Source organism: Capricornis sumatraensis, chromosome 1, assembly GCF_032405125.1.
Source record: "Capricornis sumatraensis isolate serow.1 chromosome 1, serow.2, whole genome shotgun sequence".
Taxonomy (NCBI): Eukaryota; Metazoa; Chordata; class Mammalia; order Artiodactyla; family Bovidae; genus Capricornis; species Capricornis sumatraensis.
Window position 1 is genome coordinate 62,701,761 of NC_091069.1, and position 18,902 is coordinate 62,720,662.

At 39.1% G+C, this 18,902-nt stretch overlaps 1 protein-coding gene across 3 annotated transcripts in view; it reads right to left on the reverse strand.

Moving 5' to 3' along the window:
* Positions 1-7,101, reverse strand: part of GCFC2 (GC-rich sequence DNA-binding factor 2) — a 79,214-nt gene extending 72,113 nt beyond the window's left edge. For 2 of the 3 annotated variants that reach the window (XM_068976404.1, XM_068976396.1), the window contains exons 1-3: positions 6,848-7,101; positions 6,784-6,791; positions 3,037-3,162 (exon numbers count right to left, since the gene is read on the reverse strand). In XM_068976404.1, the coding sequence (XP_068832505.1) occupies positions 3,037-3,162; positions 6,784-6,791; positions 6,848-7,101 (388 nt within the window). Of the gene's footprint in view, positions 1-3,036; positions 3,163-6,783; positions 6,792-6,830 lie in introns of all 3 variants that reach the window. The other variant, XM_068976386.1, reaches the window with a different exon arrangement.
* Between the last annotated feature and the right edge of the window lie 11,801 nt (positions 7,102-18,902).

Genomic DNA, 18,902 nt, shown 5'->3' on the forward strand with positions numbered 1-18,902 from the left:
AGATTTATTAAAACCAAGAAATAATACCATTTACAGCAAGCAGTATGGATGGACCTGGAGATTATCATACTAAGTGAAGTAAGTTACGCAGAGAGACAAATAGCCCACCATTTCTATTCAACATAGTTTTGGCAGTCCTAGTCACAGTAATCAGACAAGAAAAAGAAATGAAACATATCCAAATTGGAACTGAAGCAATGAAGTTATCATTTTGCATAGGTGACATGACACTCTATATGGAAAACCCCACACATTCAACATAAAAACCACCAGAATAAATAAATTCAGTAAGATAGCCAGGCTACAAGATTAATATACACAAATCTGTTGTATTTCTTTACTCTAACAATGGAATATCAGAGGGAAAAAGTAAACAAACCCATTTAAAATCATATAAAAAAATCCTAGGGAAAAAACCTAACTAAGGAGGTAAAAGACCGAAGCCCCCCTACCTAAATGCTAAGAACAATAAAATATTGATAAAGGAAATTGAAGATGATTCAAAGAAAGGGAAAGATGTCTATTTAAAAAAACAGAGTTTAATACTATGTCACATTGGAAGAATTAATGTTATTAAAATGGTGATATTATCCAGGACAATCTTCAAATTTGATGCAATCTCTATCAAATTACCAATGACGTTTTTCATAGAACTAGAACAAATAATCCTAAAATTTATAAGGAACCACAAAAGAACTGCCAAAGCAATCCTGAGGATAAAGAAGAAAGCTGGAAACACAACTCTCCCAGACTTCAGATAATACTACAGAGCTACAGTAGAGCCCAGAAATAAAACCACACACCTACTGTCAATTAATCTTGACAAAGGAGGCAAGAACAGAACAAAAAAAAGACTCACAGATGTAGGAAAAAAACGTATGTTTACCAGAGGGGAAAGGGTGTCAGGGAGAAACAAATTAGGAGTATGAGATTGAACAAACTACTATACATAAAATAGATAAGCAATAAAGACTTACTGTACAGCACAGGGAACTATATGTAATATCTTAAAATAACCTAAATGTAAAAATAATCTGAAAAATATATATATAACTCAATCAGTTTGCTGTACACCTGAAACTAATACTGTAAGTCAACTATACTTCTATTTAAAAAAACAGAGGTTAATACTATGGCCCATTGGTAAGCAGTCTCTGCAACAATGAATATCTCAAGGCAGACATTCCAGTACAGGATCATTCTAATAGATGTATCATCTGAACAACAACAACAACAAAAATAAACGCACTGTATCTTCTATATACTTCCTCAATCTCATTTCTTCTTCTTTCCTCTCCAGAATAAAAGACAAAATAAAATGTTCCTTACAAGGCAAGTTTTCATCTTGCAATAACACCTTAGGGACCACGATAATCAAAAATTATCCAATACATTTCCAAACTCTGCCTTCTCTCCTTAGGTTCCCAGTGCTACCAACACTTTACAAGTACTACCTTACCCTGTCTAATCATGCCATAGCAGCATGTTAAATACAGTAACCACCAGCCACGTGTGACTATTTAAGCAAACTAAAAACCCAGTTCCTTAGTCACACTAGCCACATTCCAAGAATTTTACAGCCATGTGTAGCTAGTGGATAATGTACCGGATGGTGAAGATACAGGACCTTCATAGAAAGTTTTACTGGACAGCACTGTATCTAGAGTCTGAACAAAACTTTACTTGTTTACTAGACTTCAATTCTTAATACTGGCTTCATCACTAAGTACTTCTGTAGCTTAATGAACTTGTTTAAGAAAAAAAATTACAAGAACTTCTGGTTCGTGTTATTTCATATGTTAATAAAGCATTTGCTATTATATTATAAATCTTTAAAAATATATATTAACAATTATACTTCAAATTAACTTGTTTTCTTTATAAAGCTATACATTTTGTTTTGCTCAGAAGGGGTCTTAGGCTTTATGAGATGAAGAGAGTCCACAGCACAAGAGAAGTTAAGAACCATGAATTAGAGTAGGCCAAGGAAATATTTCTGGCTTTTTGGGCCATAAAGTCTGTTATGACTTCTCAGCTCTGCCACTGTAGTGCAAAAGCATCCATAAAAGCCATGAGCATGGCTTTAATAAAACTTTGTTCACAAAAGCAGATAGTGGGCCAGATTTGGGAGACAGGTGGTAATTTGCCAACCCTTGAATGGAATTATCTAAGACACAAAAATGGTCATGTCATCTATTTGCATAAAGTTTTCAGTAGTTTCCTCAAAACCCTGGATTATCTGACTTCAATCTGTTTCTTACTTTCTTTTTCTTCTTCTTTCTTAAAACTTAACCAAGAATTTTCAGCCCAACAACTACTTTTTAGCTCTCTGCACATTACTCTGGTTATCTTCCCTAGGTTTTTATATAATGTGCATCCTGTATCTGAAACATCCTCATAGACAAATTCTTACCATCTTTCAGACACTGAACAATGGTTAAGAATTCAGGCTCTGAGGCAGCCAGGGCCGAGAGTAGTTCAATATCCTTTTAGACTAACTCAGCTATTTAAAAGCAGAGTGAGGAGTGGAACTCAGCTCTCTATCATTAATTTTTTAAGCATTTATAGATCATTAACTATGCTCAGGTAAACATTATGCTGAACCTGAGATGTATAAGGCAAGACCCCTTCTCTAGCCCCAGTCAAACTGCTCAGCTAATGCCACATGGAACACAGTTTAATCTCTGTTAAGCTCTGCCCAAATTCTTGACCCACAAAGTTGTGGGACATAATAAGACAACTGCTATTATAAAATAAAATAAGTAAATAAATCCAAAACAAAACAAAACAAAAAGGATATAGGCTCTGCAGCAGATTCCCAGGTTGGAATCCTAGTGCTGCCTATTATAAGCCCATCTGACCTTGGGCATGTTATGTAATGGAAGTGACAGCCAATTTTGGTCCCTTGACAATAATTAGAAATAACTTACTTGCCCCATACTTCACTAGAGTTTTATCAAAAACAAGAATCACTGGTATAGAAAAATACTAATATTAGAAATAAAATTCTTAACCAAAATTACAAATATTACTGACCTACTGATGAAAACTCGTCCTCCAGAGTCCTAGAGCTGTTGGGAGATGAACTCTGATCATATTTACTTTCTGAAGAATGGTGTGCTCCATCCTCTTCTTCGGCTGAAAGATCAACCATTCTGGATTCTAACAGGACATTTTTTGAATATAACAAGAAAGATTCAGGATATTGGAATCAATAAATGAAATTCTACACAACACATAGTATATGTAAAATATGGTGTTTTAATTTTATTCCACATATTTAAAGTAGACATGCAGACCTTTCTTTAACTTCCTTTCTTTCTGAAATGAACAGTCTAATAAATATGCAACAATATATCCTATTTGCATTATCTACTTAACTAGTGAAATACTTAACTAGTGATATAACATGAAATACATACTATTAAAGAATGCAACAAAAAGAGGGAAGGGAAAAAACAAAAAGAGAAAAAAGTAAATGACCAAAGAGAGAAGGAATATTTAAAAGAGAAAAGACGAACAGTGGTAGTAAATAAGCAGATAAAGAAAAGAGCACTTAATGTATACTTGCTATGTGCTAGGCATACTGAAGTCTGTTTTACAAAATATATTTCATTTATTTCTCACAATTCAATAAAGTAAATGCTATTACTGATGAGGACACTAGGGACTGGAATGGCTAAATAACATGTCCAGTACCACAAAGTTACTAAATGGAGAAATCCAACTCTTGGATTCAGGCTGGTGGTAAGAAGTATTATAATGGGCACTGCAGTCTCAAACTAAATCATGGATCTATTTCCACTGTGTGATTCTGGAAAGGACACAGTCAATTAATCAATAAACAAAGATAGTATTAAAAGAGAACACCCCATAGAAGTGTTATCAGGACTGAATGAGCAAAACGTAAAGGAACTCATGGTATTATTGACAAAAAAGGACTTGTTGGTTCACAATTATTTTGTAATATTTGCGAATAACCTTAAGATTTAAGATTGCATAATAACTACTCTATCTTAAAAATGCTCTTTAAGGATTTCCCTGGCAGCCCAGTGGCTAAGACTGAGCCTTCCAATGAAGGGAGTGCAGGTTTGAACCCTGCTTAGGGAACGAAGATGCTACCAACCATGCATGGGTAAAAGATTCACTCAGAGCGCAAAACACACGGATGGATTTTAATCTAATTGAGCATAACAGCTTCCACGTATCATGCAGAAATTGGCACTTGCCTTCTGTCTATACAAGGATTAAATCACAAACTGCTATAGTCACTGATCTTCAACACATCCTGAAAGGAGTTCAGGGTAGAGGTCAGGAATGAGGCACTCTGTGCTTTGGAAAAATTGGCAGAACAGGCCTTCAGACAGGTATTTTCAGGAGATTTTATGAGCCCAGTTCTTGCATCCCCTCACATCTAGAAAAGCACTAAAATCATTAATGGTGACATTTGCTCCTCATGACTAGCAGCAAGCTTCTAATAAAGTGTGTTTCTGACTGCCCAACTCCTCTTCACTAAAATCATATATAATACTGACCTCTTCCCTACATCTCTGGAGCAGTTTCTTAGAGCTATATGAAATGCTGTCTCTTGGGCTACAGTTCTCATTTTGCCACAAACAAAACTTAACTCACAACTCTCACATTGTGTGTTTTTTTCATTTGACATCCGTTGCAAACTAACCTTTGAAAACCTATTACTTTTTGAGCTTCTTTGTAATACTAAAGTAGAATACTCTCAAAGAACTAAAAAGGCTATTAAATACTCTTAATCACCTATCTGTGGTTTTCTTCACACCTTCAAACAAAACAATATATTTCAACAGACTGAATGCAGAGATAGCTTTCAGAATTCAGCTGTCTTCTGATAAGCCAGACATTAAAGACATTTGCAAACTGAAAACAATGTCATTCTTACTATTTTTTGGAAAACAGTTGTTTTTCATAAAAATGTTTCTTACCCTTACATGTAATGAGTTAACTCTAAAAAGAATAAAAATGCATCTTCATTTCTAATATGGTAAACCTTATAGGGGCTTCCTCTCTGGTGGCTCAGTGGTAAAGAATCCTCAGCCAAAGCAGGAAACTCAGGCTTGATCACTGGGTCGGGAAGATGCCCTGGAGAAGGAAATGGCACTCCAGTATTCTTGCCTGGAGAATCCCATGGACAGAGAAGCCTGAAAGGCTATAGTCCTTGGGATCACAAAAGAGTCAGACATGACCTAGCATCTGAACAACAATAAACATCATAGATACAATCCACAGAAACAAAGGTTCTTTGGGATCTTTAATTATTCTTAAAGAGTATAAAGGGTAAACTTTAAGACCAAAGGGATAAGAACAAAACGTTTGAGAACCAAAGTTTAATCAGATGACTTACATAAAGCACAAAAATATTAAAAAAAAAAATCATGAACACTTCAGACAAACATGATTATGAACAATGACTAAGAAATCAACAAATCATTTGGACTAAAAATACTGGGGTGAAAATATTCCTACCTCATGACTATATAACCAAAAACTATATATATATTTTTACAGATACTTTATTGAAATTATACCATCTTGAAAAAAAACGTAACATATTTGTAACATAGGTTTGTTTTCTACATGGTATTTCATCCTGTGACAAATCAGAAATGTTGAATTATCATTCTACTGGTGACATTATCCACAGGTGACAAGCTGGATATTCTACTCATATTAACAGGGCAGGGATTAACCTCAGTTCATCAAATCTGGGTGTTATGTGTTCTGGAGTGCCATGGATTGAAGACAAAGTAGGTAAAAAGTGCCATTTACCTGGAGAAGCTGATTGCTTCTAGAGACTTTACAACTAAGTTCACGATGGAATATTTTTAGAAGTTCCTTTTAGACTGAAATATAATCTCAAATATTTTTATGTGTCTCTAAGTCAGAAGTTAATGTATTTATACTTCAAGACCCCACTTAAACAAGTTCCTTCCAAGTCTGTTTCTGTGTTTTTATTTCTTTCTCTAACTATATAGCTTTATTTCTAACTATATTATCAAACTCAATTCAAACTAGAACACATCTCATGTAAACAACTTTATGCTGCCTGAATCCTATTTTCAAGAAGGCAAAGGTACTTCAAAATTGCTGTATTGCATTTAACACTTTATTGGTAGTCTACAGCGTCACCAATCAGTGAAAGTCGCACAGTCGTGTCCCACTCTTTGCGACCCCATGACTATACAGTCCATGGAATTCTCCAGGTCAGAATACTGGAGTGAGTAGCCTTTCTCTTCTTTCCAACCCAGGGATCTAACTCAGGTCTCCCGCATTGCGCACGGATTCTTTACCAGCTGAGCCACAAGGGAAGCCCAATCTACTGTTAGTGACACACAGCGCTATGCTTATCTTTTCTTTAAATAACCGATTAAAAAAAAAAAGTCCCAAAGTCTGTCACCTAAGTTTTCCCAGCGTACCGGTTTGGTTAAGTGTTTTCGAGAAAAAGAACTGGGGACAGAAAGCACTTCCGCCTACCGAAGAGTATTAGGAATTTTTAAACTTTTGAGTGACAATTTAGGTTCTCCGTAAAGCATCAAGATTAAAACTCCAAGCGGTCACTGGTGAGGGTTCAGCTGACGATGCAAACACAAGCCCAAACCGCGCAGAGTTCTTTCTACGCCCCCAAGCGGCCCAGTATGGACATGCAGACAGCAGGCCAGTTCACAGACACGCATCTCCGCGATTCAACGCCGCTGTAGTAGGCACCGCGTTACGGAAACCTTTAGACAGTCCCGCGGACTTCCACCTCACCCGCCCCACTCCCCGCTCCGGCCGCCCACTCTGCTGCCCAGCGTCACCTGGGACGTCCGAGGACCCGTCCAAGCGCGGAGCCGCTCTCGCGGCGTGCCGGGAACTAGCCCAGGCCCGGCCGCGGCGGCGGCCCCGGCCCCGGCGGAGCAGTTCAGCCACCTCTGCGTGGCCTCTTCCACACGGCGGCCCTTCCACCGCAGGGTCCCGGGCCGCCTGCTCCCCCGTCGCCCCGGGTTCAGCAAATGTCTCCTGGGCGCCGTCGCTGTCACTGGAATCTGCTCGGCGCGGCCGGAACGTTCTTTTCGGCCTGTGAGCCATGGCCGAGGCCCCAGCGCCCCGCGCAGCTTCCTCTTCCCGCCGACTAACCCCGCCCCTCTAGGGCAACTACCCAGGCAGACGCTCCTGCCTTTCCACTGCTTGCTTGCATCGGACCCGCCCAGCTGAGATGTCAGCTTCGCCCTTCGCATGCGTGCTTTGCTTCTCTCAATCTGCTCGAGAGTTGGGGTTCCAGGGATGAGGTATGGGGGTGTAGAGCGTTCTCTTTGCTTTGCAAGGTGAGCTTGAGCAGATGGTCGCTGAGAAATTCTCGCAGACTCTGCCGTGGAGAGCAGCGCTCACAGGCTCCCTTGTACAAACGCTTTCGAGGAATCAGGCATTATGCCCACATCCTGGACTGGGACTGGATCTGCTCTTCTACTTTCTTTTTTTTTCTTTTTTGATTTGTACATGTTTTTATTTTTGTTGTGGTATTTGCTGCTCTTCTACTTTCTAGGGAGAGTGAAGTTCTCTCTCCAAACAAGCATTAAAGGAGAAATGAAGCATTTTGTATCAGTAAACAAGGATGTCACAGTAGTCAGTGATTCCAGCTCTCCAGAGCAATTGGGAAGAAAATAATACCTGTGATCCGGCTTTAGCTGCTCTTCAGTGAGTACTCAACATTCAGAAAACTAAGATCATGGCATCTGGTCCCATCACTTCATGGGAAATAGATGGGGAAACAGTGGCAGACTTTGTTTTGGGAGGCTCCAAAATCACTGCAGATGGTAAGCGCAGCCATGAAATTAAAAGATGCTTGCTCCTTGGAAAAAAGCTATGACCAACCTAGACAGCGTATTAAAAAGCAGAGACATTACTTTACCAACAAAGGTCTGTCTAGTCAAAGCTGTGGTTTTTCCAGTGGTCATGTATGGATGTGAGAGTTGGACTATAAAGAAAGCTGAGAGCCAAAGAATTGATGCTTTTGAACTGTGGTGTTGGAGAAGACTCTTGAGAGCCCCTTGGACTGCAAGGAGATCCAACCAGTTCATCCTAAAGGAAATCAATCCTGAATATTCATTGAAAGGACTAATGCTGAAGCTGAAACTCCAATACTTTGGCCACCTGATGTGAAGAACTGACTCATTTGAAAAGACCCTGATGCTGGGAAAGATTGAAGGCAGGAGGAGAAGGGGATGCCAGAGGATGGGATGGTTGGATGGTATGACCAATTTGATGGACACGAGTTTGAGCAAGCTCTGGTAGTTGATGATGGACAGGGAAGCCTGGTGTGCTGCAGTCCATGGGGTTGCAAAGAGTTGGACATGACTGAGAGACTGAACTGAAACTGAAACAGTGAGTACTGAGGAAAGCAGGGTACTGGCTGCCCGAGATAGCTGAGATGCATATGAAAGAAATTTCAGTGAGCCCAAACTCTTACATTTTCCCACACATAGAAAAACGCTAAATTCCTTGAGATATCTGGTTTTCTTTAATTCATAAAAATACTTTTGAGGTTAAGACTACCTGCCCTTTGTTGCATTCAGTTCAGTTCTGTTGCTCAGCCGTGTCCGACTCCTTGTGACCCCATGGACCGCAGCATGTCAGGCTTCCCTGTTCATCACCAACTCCTTCAGCTTGCTCAAACTCACGTCCATCGAGTCGGTGATGCCATCCAACCATCTCATCCTCTGACATCACTTTCTCCTCCTGCCTTCAATCTTTCCCAGAATTAGGGTATTTTCTAAGAGGTTAGCTGTTCACATCAGGTGGCCAAAGCATTGGAACTTCAAGCATCAGTCCTTTCAATGAATATTCTGGACTGATTTCCTTGAGGATTGACTGGTTTGGTCTCCCTGCAGTCCAGGGGACTCTAAAGAGTCTTCTCCAACACCGCAGTTCAAAGGCATCAGTTCTTCGGCACTCAGCTTTCTTTATGGTCCAACTCTCACATCCATACATGACTACTGGAAAAACCACAGCTTTCACTAGACAGACCTTTGTTGACAAAGTAATGTCTGTTTTTAATATGTTGTCTAGGTTTGTCATAGCTTTTCTTCCAAGGAGCAAGCATCTTTTAATTTCATGGCTGCAGTCACCATCTGCAGTGATTTTAGAGCCCAAGAAAATAAAGTCTGTCACTGTTTCCATTGTTTCCCCATCTATTTGCCATGAAGTGATGGGACCAGATGCCATGCTCTTTGTTTTCTGAATGTTGAGTTTGTCAGCCTTTTCACTCTCCTCTTTCACTTTTGTCAAGAGGCTCTTTAGTTCCTCTTCGCTTTCTACCATAAGGGTGGTGTCATCTGCATATCTGAGGTTATTGATATTTCTCCCGGCAGTCTTGATTCCAGCTTGTGCCTCATCCAGCCCAGCATTTCGCATGATGTACTCCAAGTACAAGTTAAGTAAACAGGGTGACAATATATAGCCTTGATGTACTCCTTTCCCTATTTGAAACCAGTCTATTGTTGCATGTCAGTTTCTAACAGTTGCTTCTTGACCTGCATACAGATTTCTCAGGAGGCAGGTAAAGTGGTCTAGTATTCCCTTCTCTTTAAGAATTTTTCCAGTTTGTGTGATCCACACAAAGGCTTTAACGTAGTCAATTAAGCACAGGTCGATGTTTTTCTGAAATTCCCTTGCTTTTTCTATGATCCAATGGATGTTGGCAATTTGATCTCTGGTTCCTCTGCCTCTTCTAAATCCAGTTTGAAATCCAGCTTGAACATCTGGAAGTTCTCGGTTCACATACTGTTGATGCCTAGGCCAGGAGAATTTTAAGCATTACTTTGTTAGCATGTGAGATGAGTGCAATGTGTGGTAGTTTGAACATTCTTTGGCATTGCTTTTCTGTGGAATTGGAATGAGAATAAAACTGACCTTTTCCAGTCCTGTGGCCACTGATGAATTTTCCAAACTTTCTGGCATATTGATTGAAGCACTTTCACAGCATCCTCTTTTAGGATTTGAAATAGCTCAGCTGGAATTCCATCATCTGCACTGGTTTTGTTGATAGTGATGCTTCCTAAGGCCCACTTGACTTAGCATTTCAGGGTATCTGACTATAGGTGAGTGATTACATCATCGTGGTTATCTGGGTCATTAAAATCTTTTTCATATAGTTCTGTATATTCTTGCCTCCTCTTCTTAATATCTTCTGCTTCTGTTAGGTCTGTACTGTTTTTCTCCTTTATTGTGCCCATCTTTGAGTGAAATGTTCCCTTGGTATCTCTAATTTTCTTGAAGAGATCTCAAGTGTTTCCCATTCTATTGTTTTTCTCTGGTCAGTCATTCCTCATTGATCACTGAGGATCAATTCAAATCTGACTCCTTCCCCCACCTCCTTAGAGCAGTTCTTTTAGGGCTACTTGAGAAGCTGTCTCTTGGGCTTGAAGTCCTAAAAATTCCCACCAAATAAAACATAGCTCTCAACCTCTAGGTTGTGACTATTTTCTTTAACTGACACAAACAGACAAAAAAAAAAAAAAAAACACAGCAACAACAACCCAGGTATGGGTGTATCTGAGATTGTCTTTGAAAGCTAAGCACTAAAATCTACACAGCAAAATCTGCACATAAATGATAGGTGCACAAATGAAAATCAAATGGTTGCTTCCAGGCATCAAAGCTTCAGTCAAGCCTGGTTAAATACTTTGGTCCAGAAGAAAACAATATGTATCAGAAAAAATGGTTGTTGTTTAAAAAGAAGTGCAGAGATAAGGACAACCCCACAGAATTACCTAAGAAATAGATAGAGCAATGAGGGAACAAAAAGCCTTTCCAGGTACCCATAATAATCACTACCTTGTATCATTTGCTCTGTCTCATGAACACTAGGAATTTTTTTCCCCAAGAGAGCATGAATAACGCCATACATCTTATTTGCCCCCATCATACCGACTCTTTGCGACCCCATGAACTATATGGTCCATGGAATTCTCCAGGCCAGAAAACTGGAGTGGGTAGTCTATCCCTTCTCCAGGGGATCTTCCCGACCCAGGAGTCAAACTGGGGTCTCCTGCATTGCAGGTGGATTCTTTACCAGCTGAGCTACCAGGGAAGCCCCCATTTATAGTACTATCTTATTGTTTTTCCTCATTATTGAGGTAGAATTGACATACAATAAATTTCACACTTGTCAAGTGTACACTTTGATGTTTTGCTATGAAATTGTCACCAAAATCAAGAGACTGAACATCTTCAGTGCCCTCTGTTATCTCTCTCCCTTGTTCTTCCCCACATCCTCTCCATCCCGAGGTAGCCTCTGATCTGCTGTCACTATAGATTAGTTTGCATTTTCTAGGTATTTATGTAAATGCAGTTTTACAGTATGTACTCTTTTGTCTTTTTTTCACTCAACGTAATTATTTTGAGATTCATCTATGCTTTCATGCCTCAGTTATTCATTCCTTTTCATTGCAAAGTATTTTTCCATTGTATGTATGTATTGTTGTTGCTATGTTGTTTAGTTGCTAAGTTGCATTCAGCTCTTTGCAACCCCATGGACTGCAGCACACCGAGCTCCCCTCTCCTTGACTATCTCCCAGAGTTTGCTCAGACTCATGTCCATTGAGTCGGTGATGCCATTCAACCATCTCATCCTCTGTCTTCCCCTTATCCTCTTGCCCTCAATCTTTCCCAGCAACAGGGTCTTTTCCAATGAGTCAGCTCATCTCATGAGGTGGCCAAAGTATTGGAGCTTCAGCTTCAGCATCTGTCCTTCTAATGAAGATTCAGGGTTGATTTCCTTTAGGATTGACTGAGTCCAAGGAACTCTCAAGAGTCTTCTCCAGTACAATTCAAAACATCAATTTTTCAGTGCCCAGCATTCTTTATGGTCCAACTCTCACATCCTGCATGACTACTGGAAAAGCCAGTATGTGTGTATAAAATGTGCTTATTCATTTATCTGTTGATGAATATCTGGGGGATTTTGTTTGTTTACTGTTACACACAAAACTGTTATGAACACCTCTGCACTAGTCTTCGTATGTGCTCAGTTGCTTCAGTCGTGTCTCGCTTCATGCGACCCACTCCAGTATTCTTGGGCTTCCCTTATGGCCCAGCTGGTAAAGAATCTACCTGCAATGTGGGAGACCTGGGTTGGATCCCACATTCTTCAGGAAGATCCCCTGGAGAAGGGAACAGCTTCTGGTTTAAAGAGCAATAATAAGACAGAGATTCCCTAGTCATGTCTGACTCTTTGCAGCCCCACACACTGTAGCCTGCCAGGCTCCTCTGTTCATGGGATTCTCCAGGCAAGAATACTGGAGTGGGTTGCCATTTCTTTCTCCAGGACAATACTAATTTATTAAATTAATAAAAGGTTATTAGGAAACTTTGCATTATTCATCTCATATAATTTAAAATTGCAGAGATTAATAATTGAAAGAAAATTGGCATATGAAATATTCCCAGGTTTTAGAAATTGATGTCATATTTACTCAAACAAATCATTTATTCCACAGTGAAATGACATTTTAGTTAGCTTCTCTGGCCATTAATCAGTGGGTCTTGAGCTCCCTCTAGTGAGAAATGTGCTACTTACAGAGGGTGGTGTCAATCTTTTGGAAATTGCCTCCTTTTCATTATAGTCCTTTTCATTCTCTATTGTTCTAAGTAATAGATATATTTTCAGTTTTAAGCCAAAACTATGTCAGATTTCTCAGAGAACAATTATTTTTGAGAAATTACATAAGTAAGGTATCTCTCTCTCCTTTGGGAATTAAAAACATTTATTAGTGGTACTAAAGAACCTACCTGCCAATGCAGGAGCCACAGGAGATCCAGGTTCTATCCCTGGGTCAGGAAGATCCCCTGGAGGAGGGCATGGCAATCCATTCCAGTATTTTTGCCTAGAGAATCCCATGGACAGAGGAGCCTGACAGGCTACAATCCATACAGTCGCAGAGTTGGACACAACTGAAGTAACTTTGCCTATTGTGGAAATGCATCCATAAAATTATGGACCTAATTTTGTTTCCATTTGTGCAGTATCTGTCTTTGAGTACTTAGTATGATGGTCCCTTGTCCTGAGATTGAAGAGTCATAATACCCTTGGGGATCGTGCTCCTGATGGTAAACTGCTGTTAGCCAAATTAGCTCTACAGATTGACCTGTTAGAAAATACTTTTAAGAAAATAATGCTCAAAATATTTAACATAAGATCTACCCTCTTAACAAGTTTTTAAGTGTACAGTGCAGTATTGTTAATTATAAACACAATGTTGTACAGCAGATCTCTAGAATTTTTACTTTTTAACTGAAACTTTTTACATGGTGTACTTTAATGCCCAATTTCTCCTCCTCTAAGCCTTTGGCAGTCACTGTTCTTTTTGCTTCTAAGAGTTTGGTTCTTCTATGTACCTCATGTAAGTGGAATCATGCAGTATTTATCCTCCTGTGATTTAGCATAATGTCCTCAAAGTTCATTTTGTCACATATAGCAGAATTTACTTCTTTTTAAATGCTGAATAATATTCTACTGTCTGTATATACCACATTTTTTTATCCATTCATTGGACAATAGACATTTAGGTGGTTTCCATACCTCTTGGCTGTTGTGAAAAGTGCTGTAATAAGTGTGAGAATGAAAATATGTCTTCAAGATCCTGATGTGAATTCTTTTGGATAAATACCCAGAAATAGGGTTGCTGGATCATATAGTAGTCTCGGGCTCCCCTGGTGGCTCAGTGATAAAGAATCTGCCTGCCAGTGCAGGAGACTTGGGTTTGATCCTTGGGTCAGGGTGATCCCCTGGGGAAGATAATGGCAACCCACTCCAATATTCATTTCTTTAGCCTGGGAAATCCCATGGATAGAGGAGTCTGTTAGGCTACAGTCCATGGTGTTGCAAAAGGATTGGACACAACTTAGTGACTAAATCAAGAACAAAAATGGTAGTCTTATTTTTAACTTTTTAGGAACTTCCATACTGTTTTTCACAACAACTGCACATTTCACATTCCTACCCAACAGTGTGCAAATATTCCAGTTTCTCTACAACCTTGCCAACGCTTGTTGACTGATTGCTCGATACTGACCATCCTAATGTGTGAAGTGATGTTTCACTGTGGTTTTGATTGGCCTTTCCCTGATTAGTGATGTTGAGCTAATAGGTTTTGTTGTTGGTAGTGGTTTTGTTTTGTCATTGAGTTGCAATAGTACCTTATATATTTTGGATATTAATCTCTTATCAGATACATGGTTTGTAAGTATTTTACTCCCTTCCTGTATGTTACCTTTCACTCTGATGATTGTTGCTCTTGCTAGGCAGCTTTTTAGTTTGATGTAGTCCTACTTGTCTATTTTTTATTTTATTGCCTGTGCTTTTGGCATCATATTCAATAAATCATTGCCAAGACTAGTGCCATAGAGATTTTCCCTTAAGAATTTTAATTTTTAATTTTAACAGCTTAAGATTTTTAAGTGTTTAATATATTTTGAAATTCTTTTTGTGTATGGTGTAGGATAAGTGTCCAATTTCATTCTTTTGCATGTGAATATCCTGTTTCCCCAACACCATCCAAGTGTGTTGTTTTAAGCTGATAAATATTGGAATAAATTGTCACACAACAGAAAATAAATAATGCAGCTCCTAAGTGAAACTGATGCTCCTGGTCTGAGGACCACGCTCTGAGTAGTCAGGAAGTAAAGGAAAAGAATAAGATCACTGAAGAAGGCTGAAGTAGTCAACAGAAGGCACTGGATCTGTGGTTTGAGAGTGTCTCAGCCACTGCACATGTTGCTGTTTGTCCCCCTGGTGCAATTACAACCAGCATAAAGAAACCAAATATTTGTGTGCACATATTGCTTCACCTGCAGAGAAGGCAATGGCACCCACTCCAGCACTCTTGCCTGGAAAATCCCATGGATGGAGAAGCCTGATAGGCTGTAGTCCATGGGGTTGCTAAGAGTCAGACATGACTGAACGACTTCACTTTCACTTTTCACTTTCATGCATTGGAGAAGGAAATGGCAATCCACTCCACTGTTCTTGCCTGGAGAATCCCAGGGACCGGGGCGGGGGCGGGGCGGGGGGGGGGGGGAGGACAGGGTGTGGAGCCTGGTGGGCTGCCGTCTATGGGGTCGCACAGAGTCGGACATGACTGAAGCGACTTAGCAGCAGCAGCATTGCTTCACCTGATCCAGAAGTTGCTAATGATTTGCAAGTGCCTTGAAGAAAGAGAATCATTGGATTTGCAAGTTCTCTTGAAAATTTTCTTAGGATTGGAAAATTATAATTTTCTGTAAACTGATGATTTCAGTTATCTCTACATATTTGTAACCCTTTGTTTTAGGTTTTTTTTTAAAAAAAAAACTGTTACTGAATTTAAGAACTTGAAAAAGTCAAGGTCATTGTTTCTCTCTTAGAATGTTTTACTGTGTAAGCCATCCAAACAGATCCTCCAAGAGTGTGGTGGGATAAAGAGAAATAACTGTACATCTTAAAAAGAAAAAGATGTACAAAATTGCTCATAACATACCAGCTCTATTCATAATAGCAAAATATAACTGGGGGAAGAGAAACATCTAACAACTGGAAAAGGAATAAACAAACTGTGGGATATTCATATAATGGAATACTATGTAATAAAAAGAATATATTACTGATATACCGAGCAACACAGATACATGTTTAAAACATTCTGTTGAGTGAAAGGAGCTAGACACAAAAAGACAGACACTGTATCAGTTCAGTCGCTCGGTTGTGTCCAACTCTTTGCAACTCCATGAACTGCATCACATCAGGCCTCCCTGTCCATCACCAACTCCCGGAGTTTACCCAAACCCATGTCCATCGAGTCGGTGATACCATCCAACCATCTCATCCTGTCATCCCCTTCTCCTCCTGCCTTCAATCTTTCCCAGCATCAGAGTCTTTTCCAATGAGTCAGCTCTTCACATCAGGTGGCCAAAGTATTGGAGTTTCAGCTTCAACATCAGTCCTTCCAGTGAACACCCAGGACTGATCTCCTTTAGGATGGACTGGTTGGATCTCCTGATTCCATTTACATGAAGTTCAAGAACAGGCAAAACTTGAGTCAGAACAGAGATCTTTGAGAAGGGGGTATTGAATGGAAAGTCCACAACAGAACCTTCTGGCATGATAGAAATGCTTCGTGTAGATCTAGGTGGTGGCTGCATGGATGTAAAATTCATTGAGCTGTATGCTTAAGATTTGTGCACTTCACTGTATATAAGTTATACCTCAAATTTTTAATGGAAAAAAAGGAGGTAATGGGATATAAGATATGGTAAGATATCTGGTGATGTAAATTTGAGATTTTTCTGCCCAGAAAATATTTAACCTCATAGATCTGCATGAGATTAATTGGGAAGACAATTTAGATAGAGAAGAGACCTCTAGATTAAGCACTAGGGAACCAGAGGCTGGGAAAAGGAAAATAAGTCAGCAAAATAGAGATTAAAAATGAGACAGAAAAAGAGCTGACGAACCAGGTCTCAGAGAAAATGAAGAATAGAATGGTCACCTGCATGAAGCACTACTGAGAGCTAGAGATGACAGAGAAGTGTTAGTACAAAAGAGAGACCCTGCTATCAAAATCAACTTGAAGGTACTCCAAGCACCCTGTACTTCCAACTCAACTCTCCCACCCATGACCTCAACACACAGCACTTAAGTCCTGAGAGCTTCTGGTTTAAAGAGCAATAATAGCTTTTAAAAAGTCTGTCTGAAAATCAGTTGTAAAATATTTCAAATTATTTTTAAAATTACCATATCAATAAAGCTTCAAGACCCAGTCTTACTCTCAAAACACACACACACACAAAGAATATAAAACTAAAGACCTTTTTTTCCCCTTAAAGAAGTCTTGAATCACTTTTTTTAAGTTATAAAAAAAAGTTCTGCAGAATAAGCAATTTGGACCAATTTTCTAAAGGACAACTGGAAATGACTATTTTAAAATATCTGTTTGAAAGCATACGAGAGCAAATAAGGCCATGAAGTCTTATGTGCCAAGATTCAGGAGAAAACAGAAAGATGGAAGTCTAGGTAGCTGAGACCAGTATTTGGGGCTCAGCCAATCTTCCAATTTCAGAATATGCAGATGTGAAGCTAAACAGAGCTTTGTACAGACTCATGGGGTTTGGGAACATGATCTAAGGCAAATCCTCAGGCTTTGGGTTGAGATGCAAAGGGTCACACTCTAGGAGTAGGTTGAAGAGGGCCTCATAAGCACTAAAGCCCAATTCTGAATTATCTCAGTTTTGGAATAGATTAAGTAGCTCTGAGATTGGTAGTGTCTGTAGCCACCTGTCAGGAGGAAACATAAATTCTCTCTTGAGGGAAAGGACACTACTTTGAGGCTTCAAATTATCTCTATAACCACATTTCAAAAAAAATTATAGCCAGGCATACAAGGAGACAAGTTGATGTACTCAAAAATCAAGGGAAAAAAAAGACCCAGAGGGGAACCAGAGAGTGGAGTTATCAGATATAGATTTTAAAATAGCAATGCTTAATATGTTCAAAGAGAAAAGACAAATTTGTCTCCTTTGTCAAAGATAAGGTGTCCATATGTGTGTGGATTTATCTCTGGGCTTTCTATTTTGTTCCATTGATCTATATGTCTGTCTTTGTGCCAGTACCATACTGTTTTGATGACTGTGGCTTTGTAGTAGAGCCTGAAGTCAGGCAAGTTGATTCCTCCAGTTCCATTCTTCTTTCTCAAGATTGCTTTGGCTATTCGAGGTTTTTTGTATTTCCATACAAATCTTGAAATTATTTGTTCTAGTTCTGTGAAAAATATGGCTGGTAGCTTGATAGGGATTGCGTTGAATTTGTAAATTGCTTTGGGTAGTATACTCATTTTCACTATATTGATTCTTCCAACCCATGAACATGGTATATTTCTCCATCTATTAGTGTCCTCTTTGATTTCTTTCATCAGTGTTTTATAGTTTTCTATATATAGGTCTTTAGTTTCTTTGGGTAGATATATTCCTAAGTATTTTATTCTTTTTGTTGCAATGGTGAATGGAATTGTTTCCTTAATTTCTTTTTCTACTTTCTCATTATTAGTGTATAGGAATGCAAGGGATTTCTGTGTGTTGATTTTATATCCTGCAACTTTACTATATTCATTGATGAGCTCTAGTAATTTTCTGGTGGAGTCTTTAGGGTTTTCCATGTAGAGGATCATGTCATCTGCAAACAGTGAGAGTTTTACTTCTTCTTTTCCAATTTGGATTCCTTTTATTTCTTTTTCTGCTCTGATTGCTGTGGCCAAAACTTCCAGAACTATGTTGAATAGTAGCGGTGAAAGTGGACACCCTTGTCTTGTTCCTGACTTTAGGGGAAATGCTTTCAATTTTTCACCATTAAGGATAATGTTTGCTGTGGGTTTGTCATATATAGCTTTTATTATGTTGAGGTATGTTCCTTCTATTCCTGCTTTCTGGAGAGTTTTTATCATAAATGGATGTTGAATTTTGTCAAAGGCCTTCTCTGCATCTATTGAGATAATCATATGGTTTTTATTTTTCAATTTGTTAATGTGGTGAATTACATTGATTGATTTGCGGATATTGAAGAATCCTTGCATCCCTGGGATAAAGCCCACTTGGTCATGGTGTATGATCTTTTTAATATGTTGTTGGATTCTGATTGCTAGAATTTTGTTGAGGATTTTTGCATCTATGTTCATCAGTGATATTGGCCTGTAGTTTTCTTTTTTTGTGACATCTTTGTCAGGTTTTGGTATTAGGGTGATGGTGGCCTCATAGAATGAGTTTGGAAGTTTACCTTCCTCTGCAATTTTTTGGAAGAGTTTGAGTAGGATAGGTGTTAGCTCTTCTCGAAATTTTTGGTAGAATTCAGCTGTGAAGCCGTCTGG